Source organism: Psammomys obesus, unplaced genomic scaffold (genome assembly GCF_907164565.1).
Source record: "Psammomys obesus unplaced genomic scaffold, mPsaObe1.curated_primary_1811, whole genome shotgun sequence".
NCBI classification, from domain to species: Eukaryota; Metazoa; Chordata; class Mammalia; order Rodentia; family Muridae; genus Psammomys; species Psammomys obesus.
Window position 1 is genome coordinate 59086980 of NW_026591086.1, and position 15276 is coordinate 59102255.

General features: G+C 48.9%; 2 protein-coding genes across 2 annotated transcripts in view; one reads left to right on the forward strand and one right to left on the reverse strand.

Annotated features, from left to right (window-relative positions):
• The window catches only part of LOC129678712 (uncharacterized), an 84379-nt gene extending 71028 nt beyond the window's left edge, over positions 1-13351 (forward strand). Inside the window, exon 5 of the mRNA XM_055609594.1 lies at positions 11474-13351. Within this exon, the coding sequence (XP_055465569.1) occupies positions 11474-11696 (223 nt within the window). The 3' untranslated portion in view covers positions 11697-13351. The remainder of the gene's footprint in view (positions 1-11473) is intronic.
• On the reverse strand, positions 586-10667 carry Gpr183 (G protein-coupled receptor 183). The gene is made up of 2 exons (XM_055609607.1): positions 10613-10667; positions 586-1937 (listed from the first exon to the last, which is right to left on the reverse strand). Exon 2 carries the CDS (start codon positions 1909-1911, stop codon positions 838-840), a length of 1074 nt encoding a protein of 357 aa, XP_055465582.1. The 5' UTR covers positions 1912-1937; positions 10613-10667; the 3' UTR covers positions 586-837.
• Positions 13352-15276: the final 1925 nt, after the last annotated feature.

The window sequence follows — 15276 nt, forward strand, 5'->3', positions numbered from 1 at the left end:
TTTACTTCCTGAGTTGTATAGGCAATTATAATTGAAGTCATCACTGCCCCTACATCTCATAACCTAATCTAAGCTATATAAATACCAGGTGCTACCAACCAGAAAAACCAGAAAACATCCCCTGGAGACCGAAGGCGAACAAAGCATGCGTGCACGGCTCTATCCCGGGAAAGGACGTAGCACGTAGACATGTTCCCCACTGGGTATGCTATGGAAAGCCTTGCCATGTTCCGGAGCAGTGGTCCAGAACTGCTGCCCTGGAGTCTAGGGAAGAGCTTTTGTGGCCTGTGTCCTCACCAGCATTCATACGATTCCTTTCCAACTCCACCTTTGTTGACCGAACTTGTAACTTGTGCTGCTACTTGACGGAGCATGTTGACACTCTCAGGACACCCTGCTTTTACCCCACAGAATATTCCCAAAACAGTTGTCTCAGAACAGAGTAAACAGAAACATTACTAAGAAGGTGAAATTTAAAATTAAAAGAGGTGTAAATTAAAAATGTTTATATTACAGTATTAACATTTTTACACTGATAATATACAATGAAATCAGTCTGATTTCTTTTGTCCAACTATTGGTAATGATTGCATTCTTAGGGTTGCAGAACTTTCTTTTTACAGCACAACACACTAAGGTAGCCTTGCTATATATATTTCATTTATGAAGTAGAACTTGCTTTTATTGTTCCCTTGAGCTGGTCTGGATCTTGGTGTGTTGGCTGGCAGGTGGCAGTGGGAGTTGTGCCTGGAGCGGGCAATGAAAGGCACCCGGCTGGGAGCTGGTCAGCTGGTCTGCAGGGCATTGCAGGCTCGAGTTGCTGGACATCCATGCCCATTACCTGCCATTGGAGGCCTTGGAGTGGATCATCGCCTGTGACTCTGTCATTTCTCGTGAGTTTTCTTCAGGGGCTGACCTCACTGCACTAGAGATGGACACGCTCACTTGACGTTTAAGCATCTTCATGACCCGTCTCTTGTACCCTTTACATGCAAAGAAGTAGATAAACGGGTCCATGCAGCAGTTGAAGTTCATCAGGCACACGGTGACATGCAGGGAGACCTGGAAGGAGTGCTGGGCACTGCAGCCCAGGGCATCCGGCGCGCACAGCTTCCTCACCATGTGCTGAACAATCGCCATGTGGTACGGCGTGAAGCAGAGAACGAACACAGCGATGATGAGGACGATGGTGTGCAGAGCTTTCCTGTTCACACCGGACTTATCCGCTAGGGGGTTCTCCTTGGCAGTCTTGAAGAGCTTGCAGCAGATCTGGGAGTAGCAGGAGAGAATGACCATGAGAGGCAGTGCGAACCCCAGCAGGCAGGCTCCGAGCAGGATCCACGGGAGAGAAGGCGTCCCTTCGAAGTTGGGGTACTCCATGCACGTGGTCCTCTCGGCCTCCTGCTTGGACATAGGGCTGAGGAGCAGCGGCAGAGTCTGAGCAAACACCAGAATCCAGACGAATATGCAGACGCCCTTCGCATACTCGATCCTTTTGATCCTGTTGTAGCGCAGAGGGTGCACCACGGCGAAGAAGCGATCTACGCTCAGGCAGGTCATGAAGTTCACGCCCGCATACGTGTTGATGTAGAACAGCAGAGCCGTGACCCGGCACAGGGCATCGCCCAGCCTCCAGTCAAAACCCAGCGCATAGTAGGCTATCCGGGTGGGGAGGGCCGTGGTGAAGAGGATGTCAGAGATCACCAGGTTCATTGAGTAGAGAGTGGTGGAGTTGATCTTTTTCCGATTTTGGACGATGACGACCAGGGCGAGCAGGTTCCCCAGCAGACCAATAACGAAGACCAGGCTATAATGCAGGGGCATCAGGATCCGTGCCGTGCCATGGTGTGCGTACAGGTCACAGCTGTTGCCAGGAGGAGCTGCCAGCGGGGTGCTGAGATTGTCAGCCATTTCTGTGTCCCACAGTGTCAGAGTCACTAGGAAGAAAGCAAGGAGGGACGGTTTAGCTAAGACATTTAACTCAGCAATCAGTCATTTCCACATCTTCTTTAAAATTTTCATTGTGTAAATTTCAACTGGAATAAACCAAGAATAAAGTCTACCCGTTTGCTTTTACTGTTGGTGGCTTTGGCAGAACTCTGTAAGGAACTAGGGCCATCTAAATAGGTCAAGTGCATTTCAGCGGAGCACTGCACTAACTTTTGACAGAAATCCCCCTTTTCTGAATCACTGTGTGGTTAAGAATAAAAGCATGTAAAGTTCCCCACATTTGAGACAGGCATTAAGGTTGGCTTTTAAATTAAATTTAGGTTGAAATTTTTTTTTTCTTCCAAAACGAGTATCACTGCCAGGAAATGAAATCACTCATACATGTGGCGAGGCTGGTCTTCCACCGTGTCTGATCTGTGTTAGCCTACAGCATAGGAGAGGTAATCGGGTCAGGCTAGGAAAGGAAAGGTAAGCTTTCCTGAGAAAAAAGAAATGGTGTTCATAACTGAAATGAAAAGGAAGAAAATAGAAATAAAAGTTGGGTGTGGTAACCCCAGCTACACTGAGGCTGGGCGGGCCCTCACAAGTTTGAGGGTGTCTCTGTGAGCCCCTTTCTCAAAACGAAAAGAAGAAGTTGGGAGGGCCTCTGGTGCATACTCCTCGTCCACGTGTGGTTGCTGGGTGCTCGAGGCGGACAGACTCAAGCTGCCACAGAGCAGACACTGTAAACTGGGCGTGCAGCCTGTGCTGCTGGCAACCTCGAGTAATGTGGGGTTGGGGTCTTGCCGTAGTAGGAAATAAATCTCCATGGAGGTATTTTTTTACCGTCTGCATTTTACTGGCCTTTTGATGGCTAGTCCACAGTTTTCCAAAGTGTTGAGTCAGTATTGTTCAGTGTGCCAGTGTATTAACGCATAATTGAGGGCGCTACTCCCTGGTTGCACATTTGGATTGTTTGATTATTTAAATTTTTTTCTTGGTCATAAATAATGCTAAGACAAATTTTAAGCCCTAAATTGGAAATCTAAAAATTCTGACAGTAAAATTCTTATATAAGATTTGGACATCAATAAAAATGGGGAAGCTGAGTGGTAAATTCTGTGATTATATTTCAAAGAAAAAAAATCACTTCTGTAGACTTTTTATAAATTTCGTATGAAAGTCTCCAGTGTTAAGGGAGCCTTTTCAGATTATCTTTTGCTGCTGCTGTATTTTGAAGGGAAAGAACTTTATCAATGATGATTGGACACAGTGACTACAGACCTAGCCCAGTCTGCAGGGTGGCCTGGCTCTGCCCACTTCTCACAGCTTGAGGAGAGGGAGCTCACTGGCACCGATCTCTGCTTCTGGTTCAGTGTTGACAGATGAGCCCTGGCAGTGCCTGTAGCTAATGAAAGGCCGAGCAAAGTGCAATAAAGCATCTTGTTCTCTCAGAGATGAGAAAGGAGATGGGCAGACAGAACGAAGATGGAAAGTAGAAGATGCAGACTAGGAAGGCCGAGAGTAAGTCCTAATGGATTGAAATGGATTGAACTCACCAAACTAGAGATAAAAAAAAAAAAAAAAAAAAAAAGAAATCCAGCTGTATGTTGCTTAAAGAAAATGTAATTCAAAGTGATTGAGAAAGGTTCAGAATAAAGCTGTGGGAGAATACACTCCAGCGAGGTCATGAAGACAGGGAGGGCTGCAGTCAGAACATGAGAACAAAAGGAAGTTCAGGGCGACTTTGGGAACAATAGGAAGAGAGCCACCAAAGTTAAGCTGGCCTGTAACCCCAGCACTCGGGAGCAGAGGCAGGCGGATCTCAGAGTTCAAGGCCAGCCAAAGCTATACAGAGAAACCCTGTTTCAAAAAAATGCCAACCCCCCAAAAAAAGTCCACAAAGAATATAAAAATGATTTTCAAATGTGCTTGTGCTGTCATAATTTGATATAGTTTCAAGGAGAAATTAACAAGTCTACAATTATAATGGGCAGTTGTGTATTTGAATATTCTAGATAAGAAAATGAAAGGCCCCGAAGATTTGCTCAACATGATTTAAACGTTGCTGGAGTGTGTGTTGAAGACTCAGCCATATAATAGTTCACCGGAGAAGTCTCTACATCGTCCAGAAAGTCAGTATTGAGCAGCTCACACAGATAAACTAGAAACCAATGGTAGAGCAATGAAGAAGGAATGTGGAAACGGAAAATATATTTATAAGAAACTTTTGACTTAAAGAAGATACCACATTGGACATTTTTGAGATGTGTAAGACAAAATGAAAAGAAAGGTTGGAAATGGGTATTAGCCATACAGCTTAAGGAGCCAGGGAAGATCCAGCAAAACCAGAAGTGAATAAAAATACAACTGTGAAATTAGTGAAATCAAAACTGAGTGAACAAAGACAAGCAGAGACGTCACAGTTTGTGCAGGAGTAACAACCAGAGGGTCTTACCAGGGGAGTGAAGGAATGGTGTGACTACTGAAATCTGGTCTTAGAGTGACAGCGGGAAGGTGTTATCAGCACTATAGAGCAGGGGTCAGCACAGCCTAGCAGAGGGGAGGCTGCCTCGGCTAGTCAGCTGCTAAGGTGTGAGTCCAGGTGTGAGCAAGCATTGGGCAGCTAAAGACGGTGTGCTTTCGGGTAGCTCAGCTGTGGGTTCCCACCTGTGTTAACTGCAGTGCAAAGAAGCAAATGTGTGAGCGGCTCAAAGCCTTTCAGTGAGCGAGTGCACACCGCATGGCCCAGCAGACCTGTGGGATGTGAAAGTGGTAACCCAAGACTCTTTCTTGACAGGAAGTTATGTTAAGGAAAGCTGAGGACAGACGTGCTACTTTAGGGAGGGAAAGTGAGCACAAACACATGCGTGCACACAGGCACACACACAGAACGATGCTGCTTGGCTAGTATGTACACCAGTACCTAAAACTGTGAGTGTTTTGGGGACTGGTGTCCATACAGTCTAAGTCTGGAGCGCTGAGCGAGAACTGACGGGAGTAAGGTAATGGTTTCGTTACTGGAGGAAGAAATGAAACTTCGCTCCTTCTACGGCACCTCACCACCTGACACTGTGACACTCTTCAGCGCTGCTTACTCACGTTTGTGCACTCTCTCACTAAGCCTACCGTTAAACTGTGTCTGCTAAGAACCTCGTGTGGGCCCGAAAAGCTAAGATCGTGCTGGCTCCTTCTCCATGGTGCTCCGTCCAGTCTTCTGCAGGGGCAGCTGTCCCCTGAGCCTTAGAGAAGGGAGAGACTGTGGTTTCACAGGATAGCAGCATGGCATGTGGCAGCTTCCCCAGGGTAGATGGGACACTCCTCCCAAGGGTGGGGGAAGCCAGGATCCTAACTGAGCATGCTGGGCCGGAGCCCACCCAAGGCAGCACTTTAGAGTGTGGATGTGTAAACTGGATAGGTCAGACAGTGGCCTCAGTAATGGAGTCAGAAATGGTTTGAAAGTAAGTTCCTTTGGATATTTAGCACCTTCTGGGGATTGATTCCATAGGTGACTATTATCTTGGCATTGTCTTCCTTTGCTTCTATCTTCCCCATGTTCTCAGTGCTATCATTTTCGTAGACATATCTCCACATTAAGAGGAAAATCCTTTTGTGGTCCTGGTTGCTGTTCCCCAGCTCTTAGGCCTCCTGATTATCTCAGTTTATTGTATGCCCTCAGAGTAGAATTTGTTCTAACTTACACGCCTGTGTCTGGATTAAACCTGAAAGTACTGTCATAGTCTCTGTACTACGTAGTGGAAAGCCCAGAATGTGCCCTAAATCTGTGTTCTTTAGAAACTAATATTTATAAGAATATGGTTTCGGTGCAATGCTTTGATGAAATTATACACTTGACTACACTTTTTATATGAGGGACAGGAATCAAGATGCTGACATCGCTCCCCAGGGTATAGGCAGTAACTGGGCTGCATGAAATGGCAAAGAACGGGGCATTCTTGACATTGTATCTCTGTCTTTCAGTTCTAGACCCTCTGTTATTAAAAAGGAGTAGTTTCTGTATTCCCAGGATCTCGCATATATATTCTAAAAACACTAAAAACATAAAAGGGTGTGGTCTGCCCTCCAAAGTCCTCTCCTGAGTATGGGCCCCTGGAAGCCATCTTGTAGTTCTCATGTTCCTTCTAAGCGACAGAGTCAGTTTGTTCTATGTCTGTAATGTAACATTTGATCCTTTAGCCTTCCTGTCATTCCAACTGTGGGACAATTTCTTCCTGTCTTTCCCTGACATTCTTGAAAGTGGTATGTGTGTTTATGTGTGTGTAAAATGTATTTCTTTGCCCATACAGTTGCCAACATTTCTTGAGATGTTATTTCGTTTTTGCATAACCAGGGAGCGTGTACTCTCAGAACCAACACGAAAGCCTTTGTTGTTCTTAAGGCTGCACAGACTTCTGTTAGCTGGCTCATTAGCTCCGGTAAGCAGAGTGCCTGTCAAGCTATTCACCATGACAGAAACAGGGCAAACCTTCCGCCACGGCCAGACTTTTGGTTCACAGTGTACAGTGGCCTGGGGCTCGTAAGAGCTTTGAAGTGTCACCGTTATCTCTGGTGTTTATTCTGAGAATTGTTGATGCCTTAAACAAAAAGGGAGAGTTTGTTACGTGTGGCTGTAGCAATGTTTTGAGCTGGCCAAGTGTGACCTCAATGCCCTGCACAGAGGGGTGACTTTCCTTGTGTGTGCCAAAGAGGAAGTTATGCCACTAAAAGCATGGAGACACGAAATCCAGGGTGTGCTGTCAGGAAGGTTGTCTTCCCTGCTTTCTGTTGGCATAGTTGGCTACTTTATCGAGGAAGGATAAGGCTATGGAAAAGTGCTTAGAGTGGGGGCGGAGGTAAGATGAGTGGAAAGGAAAGGGATGATGGAATACGAGGGAGTGACTCTGAGGGAACAGAGACCAGCACAGTTACCGCAGGCCCTCATAGCAAACCTGCTCCCGGGAAGGAGGAGCCATCCCCTCCTCTTGCCGATGAGCTAGCTGCGTGTGCGTTTTGTCAAGTGTGTGGACAGAGCTCCTTTGTTTGGTTTGAGCAGAGACGTCTGAGTCTCGAGTGTCGACACCTGCAGCGTGTGTCCCCAGCCCTTTAGTTGGCCAAGCAGCTGCTGCCTGTGTGTTTGCCTGTGACAGGGGCAGCTTCCCACAGGACTGCCTGCCTCCGTCTGTCTGCTGTCTGTCCCCATGTGCTGTTGGTGACCCGGCCGTGCCCCGGTGTGCTGGGTGAGAAGTCCATTACTGCGTGCGTTCTCTCCCGTGCGATCAGCAATGAGCCTGATGGATAGCTGCCTGCTGACTGCTCTCTGGTGCCCTGTGCCCCTCCCGAAAGCTGAGCAGACTGGCCTGATCTATTCAGCTTGGCGTTGACCGTGGTCAGCCTGTGTGAGGGCAGCTCGCTGTCTCTGGCTTCTGGAAGTGTGAAAGAGTCAGGGGCCACAGAGACAGGGTCTGTGACACTGGGGCTGAGCCCCTGCCACACTCAGCTCCAGTCATCTCTGAGTGCCTACGGCAGAAGAGCACTGTCAGCACAGGAGCTCTTCACACAGCAGAGTGGTGTGCAGGAGCCCGCAGTGTGCCCGTGGTGCCCTGGCACTCAGTGAAGACTGCTTTATTGCACAGCTACCTGCTGGGGCTGACGGGAGGACAAGGTGTCTGGAGGGGAGACATTTTTTTCTTACATGATTATCCCTTCTGTGGCTTCTGCCAGCTTTAGGACTGGCCACGGAAGTTATCAAGGTAGTGATGGCGTGTGTAAGTTGCTGAAGGATTAAAAGGAGGCCTCCGTCAGCACTCAGTCAGCACAGGGAGGCAGATGCCCTGTGTTGGCACTGGCAGGATTGGTAGTGAAAGTGTGTGCCTGCCGCCCTTCCTCTGAGTTCAGAGGGCGTCTAGAAACAGCGTGACTCGGAGCCCTTCAAGCTGGAGGGAGTTTCAAGCGTTGCTTTGAAGTCAAGTCTCCTCGTGTGACTGCGCCGAACCGAGGGTGAGCTCAGACGTGTGCTCAGGGTGCTAAAGGTCAGGATCCTGGGGAGTCGGAGCTCTGAGGCTGCGGGCTCCTCCAGCCCCTAACTGCCCTGTGCCCACCCATGTGCGTGCCCTTCTCTGTCTGTGTGCCGGCCCGTGACCCTGCTGTCTGCAGTCCTTCCTCTCACTCTGCAGTGCCATGACAGCCCCTCAGCTGGTGCCCAGGGCCCGAAAGCTCACCATCGGTGTGTCCTTCATAGCCTGCCTGCACTCTCTTCCTCTCGGGGTATTTCATTTCAGGTCCATGCCCGACACTCTTCCCTCTCCTCCCTAACGCTGCTTTTCATTAGAACTTTGAAAAGCAACTTCCCGAATGGGGCGCTTCCTATCCCTCCCCAGCCCAGGAAGGCAGAGCGCTGTTGAGGTTGTGGTTTGGTGTCTCCTGTGAAGTTCTGAGAGTGGGGAAGGTGGGGCAGCAGTTCTGACACCCCCAAAGATCGCGAAGTATAGCCGAATCTCAGCCCGCCAATCCTTGTTGGAGAGCTCTGCCAAACACAGTGACCTTGAGACTAGAAATGGCTCCTGTCAGGACCTCTGACTTGCAGCACTCAGTGAAGCCACGGCAGGCTCTTTGCTGCCAGAGAAATCACGCTCAGTAGAGGACACATTAGCCCTTGTTCCTGCTTCCAAGATGAAGGTATACTGGGTAAGAACAGGAAGGTTTTTCAGAACTTTTGACAGATACATGTCTCAACTGTGTCTGTGAAATGAGGACGGAGGGAGGTGGACCACAGTGAAGTAATCATTAATTTATAGCGTGTTTTAAGTTGAGTAAAGGTGAATTGAGCATTTTGGGTTTGACTTTGTTTTTAAGATGGGGTCTCCTGTGCTCCTGGCTAGCCTCAAGCTGACTGCACAGTGCCGGCTGGCCTTGAGCTCCTGTCTTCCTGCCTCTGCCTCCCACTGCTGGGGTTGTTCGCTCAGCAAAGATTCTATCCGTGCGTTTACGACAGTATAAAGTGCCAAAGCATTTGACAGCTGTTTCAGACAGCGTAGCTCTGTGCCTCTGCTGTCGCTTTGTGCTGCTCTGTCGGGCTGGGGGCTGACAGTGCTCGGCCTGTCCTCCCTGTCTACCTCTGAGCACCTCTCTGGAGCCCTGTCAGTCCCTGTACCCTCACAGCACGCACCCGTGAGCTAGTCTCATCACCGTGGTCAGGATTGCTCAGCGGCCTGGGACAGACAGGAGGGCGCTGCCCACCGCCAGTGCCTCACCTCTTCCTGCAGCAAAGAAAGGGGCCTCCTGTGGGCACCTTCATTTACGGGTGGCCACAGGTCAAGACTGCGTGCAGGCTTGGGAGTCCTGGAGTAGCTTGGCTGTCCCAGGGCTCACCACGGCACTAGTTAACTCTAGGAAGCCCGCTAACAGCTTATAAAAGGACGCATTACCACAGCCGCCCACGTCCCATACAAACCCGTGAGCGGGGCTGCTCTGTGGAGCCGTGTGCCCCAGCAGTTCACAGAGCACCATTAGCCCTGGAGGCAGACATTCTGAGACACTAGAAAGCACGCTTAGAGCCCTCACCTAGCGTTCCTGAAAGGAGCCATCCTCAGACAAGCTCAAGAGAACACTGCACAGGCATGACAGCGCAGGAACTCTGCCTGTGTGGGCTCATGGCAGGGTGAGCAGGTGTGCAGGGCTCTGGCACACACCGGGAGAGGTGGCACTGGAACAACCTGGCAGAAACATTTCTCCTGCCTCACGAACAAAGCTGCTAAAGCCAGAGACCTTCAGCAACCTACAGGCCCAGGCAGTCATAAAGAATGGAGTCTGGGTGTGAGGGCTGAACCCAGGCCCTTCCCTAACGGTATGTCCTGCTGTGCTCCAGGGGACACCGGTACCAGAGAACCAGTACACCCGCACCCTGACTCTTCTCTAAAGGAAGCTCCTTCCTGGCTTGCATTGTGCTGGGCATTTCTTTTCACCTCCGCGCTTATCCTGGAAATGTAGATTTTACAAATCGCTACATATAATTATTTGCTTTATGATTTTCTTCAGAAGTTTTAGAATACAAATGTAGAGGCTTTTAAAGCATTACTGTCACCTAATAATAGAAACCAAATAATGTAGTCGTCCCCACCCCACCCCACCCCCGCTTAGTAATAGTTGGTCTTTAGAATGATTTTGCTTCTCAGGCAGCAAAGCCCAGTCTGATCAATAATCTTTGCTGGTAGGAGAATAAATTTATAAGACATTCCTTATCCCAGGAAGTCTGCTGCTGATAATCTGTCCTGAGAAAAGTTAGGTGTGAGAAAGACTTTCTGTCCTTAAATGTAGCCAGGTAGTCAAATGTAATGAATTTTTAAAATTAGGCTAACTGGCTATACTGTATATAAAATATATCTAAATGTAGGCGCACTCTACCTTAGTAACATCATTCCTTTCTCTTTATAGTAAAGAACCCTGAAATGGGGTTATGTGCTGTTGACTTTGTGTTGTAAGTCCACACAGAAGTGACATAAAATAATGTTTCATTCATTGCTTCCATGTCACTTAGCTAATTTAAACTTCCAGTAACCCCCAAAATCTAAACAGCAGGCTATTACAGCTAGTTATTTAATAGAGTACTTCTTTTTCGCTTTTATCTAATTAGAACTTGGGTTTTCAGAGTATTTCTCCCTTAAAGAGAAGAGTGTCCAGTACTCACATGTTGGAGCGTGGCCAGGGCCTCCGTCATGGCAGCAGTGTTCGTTGGGAGTGAAGTCGGCTGGGCTGGGCATGTTGCTTTAAGAGAAGCCGAGCAGCTGGCCTTTTATGGTGGTGCCTTCTTCCTGTCACCCTGTGCCTGGCTGAGCTGTGATCACAGCCTCACGTATGCGTGCATGCTTTTTTTTTCAAATAGGAAGTGAGATTTTTTTTTTTTTTTTCCTGATACTGATTTTTTAAAAAAAACTATTCAAAAGCCCCTGGACTTTGTGAATTGCTGAAATCTATGGAACTTTAAAAATTTTCCATAAAAACTTAAGTTTTAAACTTCTTTTGAAGCAGGGGAGGAGGAGAGGGAGGGAGAAGTGTCGTGGCTGGTGGCTTTGTAGTGCTGCTTTATGTCCAGTTTGGCTGGGGAAGACTTTGAGAGTACGGAGTGTAGTTTGCACAGTCTGAATCTTAACAGCAGTGTCAACGGCAGGGCTACGTGAGGGAGAAAGACCTCCTTGCCTGTGAGTCACGTTTTCAGCCTAGAGGGCTGGGATCAGTGACTGTGGAGGAGCAAGGAGGGTTGGGGACACGGTAGTGAAGCCCAGTATGAAAGAGGGCCTGCTCCGCTCCCATGATCCCTCGGTTCACTTGCTGAAATCCAGCAGTTCGTGCTGCCTCTAGTGCTCAGCAAGCCAGAGAGGCGGCCGTCCCCCCACTTTCCCCCGTGACCTGGCTTGCCACCTGTGCTGCTGGAAGGCCAGAGGACAGTGCTGCTGGGCTGGGGTGGTGGGAGACAGTGGCGTTACAGGACTACAGTCTGTCACCGCACAGAGTGGGCTTTACACCGCGTCTATCACCCTTCCTATTCCAGGACTGGAAGATGGGTCGGCAGGATGAGGTACTACTGGAGCCCGTTTCAGTTCAGAGGAAAGAGTCAGACCAGAATTTACAGCATTCGTAAGCCAGAGAACAACGCTGGGAACTGGCTCGCTGTGAGTCCTGGGGCTGAAGGCCTGATGGCAAGTGCCTTTGCCCACTTAGCCGTCTGGGCAGCCTCCTGGGGGCACAGGCCTTGTTGCCCCAGGGTTCCATGAAGCTGCCTTTTGGTCACGCTGTCCAAGGTCTGCAGGGGGAACTGAGGCGCCAGCACCGAGCCACTGCATTCCTGGGCATCCACTATATGTGAAGGAAAGAAGCGACTACGTGGGAGCCCCGGCAATACTTTATGAGGGGGTGCAGGGACTTTGTGAGTTGATAGGTCAACGTAGCAGAGCCTAGAGCTGCTTCACTCTACACACCATGGAGGACTCGGGGTGTGGCTGAGTCAGAGGGCATAGTGTGTGCCAGGCCCTGGCTTGCATGCCGAGCACTGCACACAAGCACAGTGGGATTGGCACAGGTTGGGAACTTTGAGTTTGCTGAAAGGCCATCCTGGTGGACGCTTTGATGTCTGATCTGGAAGCTCTCAAGGAGGACTCCATCCTTGTTTTAGACAAGGTGCTGCCCTGATTCCCAGGCCGGCCGGCCTCTGCCTCCTGAGCGCCATGCCTGGTAGACCCACCCTTTGGTATAAGAAGTAGTCCTGTCAGTGTGTAGAGAGGCAGCAGAAGCCTTCAGGGGCCGTCGTAGCTGCGTGTGAGAGAGCTTGTTTTGTTGTTGAAGCCACAGCGTCTTTAGCTGTGGCCCTGCTGTAGCAGTGGAGCCTGTCCCACACAAGTGAGGTAGACTTCTGTGTGAAGGGTTTTCTTTGCTTGGTGTGGGCGTGAGTGTGTATTTGGTAATGATACTGAAGGGATGAATCATCTGCCAACTTATTTTCTCTCCTCTGTGCCTCTAGCTCACAGCTTCAGGTAAGGCTCAGGCAAGTCAGCTGTTGACAGAATGTGAAAGGTCGGTGTGAAAGATTGCTGCTAGTGTAAAGAGCAGCTGTTGTCAGAAAATAAGGAAAAGGGAAAAACTGGTCAGGACTAACAACATTGTGGGATGTTGTGAAGCCTTGTGTATATAGAAATAGCAACACACAATTCCGGCAAAACAACCCAGACAGTCCTTTAAAATGTGTGCCTTTGCACGGCTCCTGCATGTGGTCTGGTATTTAGTCACCATTTGAAATGATACAACGATTAAGGAATTTTTACACTTCTTTTCTTGCTGGATAAGATAGAAGCTGTGGCCACTGAAATTACAGCCGTTTTCTTTTCTGGGAGGGTAGGGTTTATGTTAAAATGTCACCTCTGGCAAGAACTGTGCTTCAGGCTGTTAATAGCATCTTCATGCTCGTTTGTTGTTAGGTGTAAGCAGAAGAGCCCCTGAGAACTGAGAACCCAGAGGTGAGCTTTTGGGGAGAGAGGGCAAAGGAGCACCAGTGCAACTATAACAAAGCAAGGCTGGATTTACCTTTATTATTTTATAGTGTTCAAGATTTACCTTTATTATTTTATAGTGTATGTGTGAGAGAGAGACAGACACACAGAGAGAGATTGAAAGACAGGTGAAAGAGAAAGGAGAGAGAGGTGAAAGAGAGAGTGCCACGTAAGTACAAGTGGCCATGGAAGCCAGAAGCAGGTGTGTGTCCTTCGGAGTTGGCGTTGGAGCAGTGTGAGCTGGTGTGGTGCTGGCTCAGGCCCTGGATAAGCAGCCAGCACTCCTGGTGCAGAGCCCGCGCTCTGTCCCCTGCGAGTTAGGACTTCTCAGAGAATACCAGGCCATTGTTTGGTTCTGTGTGTTGGGTTTTTTTTTTTTTTTTTGGGGGGGGGGGGGCTTGGTTTTGTTTTTGAGACAGGGTCTTAGATAGCCCTGGCTGTTTCTCAGTTTATGGAGGTCCACCTGCTCTGTCTCCCAAGTGCTGAGCTGAAAGGTGTGTGCCACCACACCTGACCTTACCAAGCCATAGTTTGAGTACAGATAGGAAATTCTGTTTTAATCCTATCGAATGATGAGATGAGGGAAGATTTTTTTTTTTTAAGTGTAGATTTATATAGGAGTGTTTCACTCACTCCATGCCTGTACGTGTGTGTTATGTATGGTTGCGAGCCACCCGGGTTCTGGGAGTTGAACTCAAGTTTTTTGTAAGATCAAGTGCTCTTATCTGGTGAGCCATCTCTCCAGACCTGAAAGTTTCTCTCTGTGTGTGTGTGTAATGAAAAATAGGTTCTGCTATGCTATTGTTTATCTTTTCCTTTCATGCCTTCCAGTCCCTCTCATCGCCTCAGGCCTTCGTGTCCTCCCTGTGCTCCTGCAACCTTCCCCCAAACAAAACAAAAATAGAAATAAAACCAACCAGACAAACAAAAATCTTGTGGAAGCTGCAGTGTGTCAGCGTGTCCCACAGTTCACCTTTTGTCCACCCTTCTTTCCTTGCAAGTGTGCACTGCAGTGTGCCGTTGCTGCTTCAGGCTCTGGCCCCTGCGGCACCGTCAGTCCTAGGCCCTCACGGGGCTCCTCTCTGACACCCTGCCATTGCCCTGTGTCTGCAGGACCAGCCCATCCACATGCCCCACTTCTGTCCCCATTTGTGCACTGCAGGCTTGCACATCTTACTGCTTCTGGCTGTGGGCGGCCTCGGGTGGCCTCTGCTCGCCCATGCTGCTTGGCGGGGTGCTGGGCCGCTGTTACACCAGGTTACGAGAAGAGCATTTAGTCTACAAACATGTATTAGAATGATCAGCTCTTGAGAGGGAGATAAAGCCGAAAACAGAAATGGCCAGAGTTGAGCAGTGGGCTGTCGCAGTAGGCACAGGTGCTGACTATTAAGCTGGTGACCTGCGATCGATACCTGGAGCCCACAGTAAGAGAACTCCCGAAAGCTGTCTTTTGACGCCCACACATGCTCTGGCACATACCCTCCCCTGCAGTGCTACACACGCGGACCCCACACTGGGCTGCTTGGGAGGTGTAGCTGAAAGCTGACTGAGTATGGACGGAGTACAGTGTTGAGCCTTTGAGCATGTGCCAAGGAGAGGCAGAGTTGGGCCACATGGCAGAATATGTTTGGTTTTGGGGGAATCTCCACACTGATTTCCATGGTGCCATACCAGGTTGTATTTCTACCAGCAGTGAGTGAGGGTTCCTCTTTCTCTGCAGCTCACCAGCGTTTGCTGTCAGTTGCTTTGTTAATTTTGGCCATTCTGGATGGGGTGAGATGAAATCTCAAAACTTTTTATACTTTGCATTTCCCTAATTGCTAGGGATGACAAGTATGTTGTGAGGCATTTCTTGCCTGTTCCGTTTCTTTTCCTGACCATTCTTTGTTTGGATCCAGGGCCACTTTCACTGGGTTGTTCTGATCTTCTGGCAGATGCTCTCTGCCATGTCGCCGGCTTCTTTACTTGCTTGTTTGCTTTTCGATTTCATGAAGCCTCATGAAGTTGTCAGTTGTGGGCCCAGTTCCTTGGCAAGTGGAGTCCTGTTGAGAAAGTCCTTCCCTCACCTTGTCATGTAGGGCCCTGCATGTGTTCCTCTAGTAATTTACCGTTCAGGGTTTGAAAATGAACTCTGCTGCACTTGGTATAGCTTTTGAGCAAGGGGACAGAACTGGGTCTAATTTCTTTACTCTGGATGTTCCCAGCACCATGTTGCTGAAGGGGCTGTCTTCTCTCCCGCGTGTGTTCTTGTAGTTATGACAATGCTTAGTGTTTCTGTTTTATTCCATTGATCTGCAATGCCTTTTTTTTT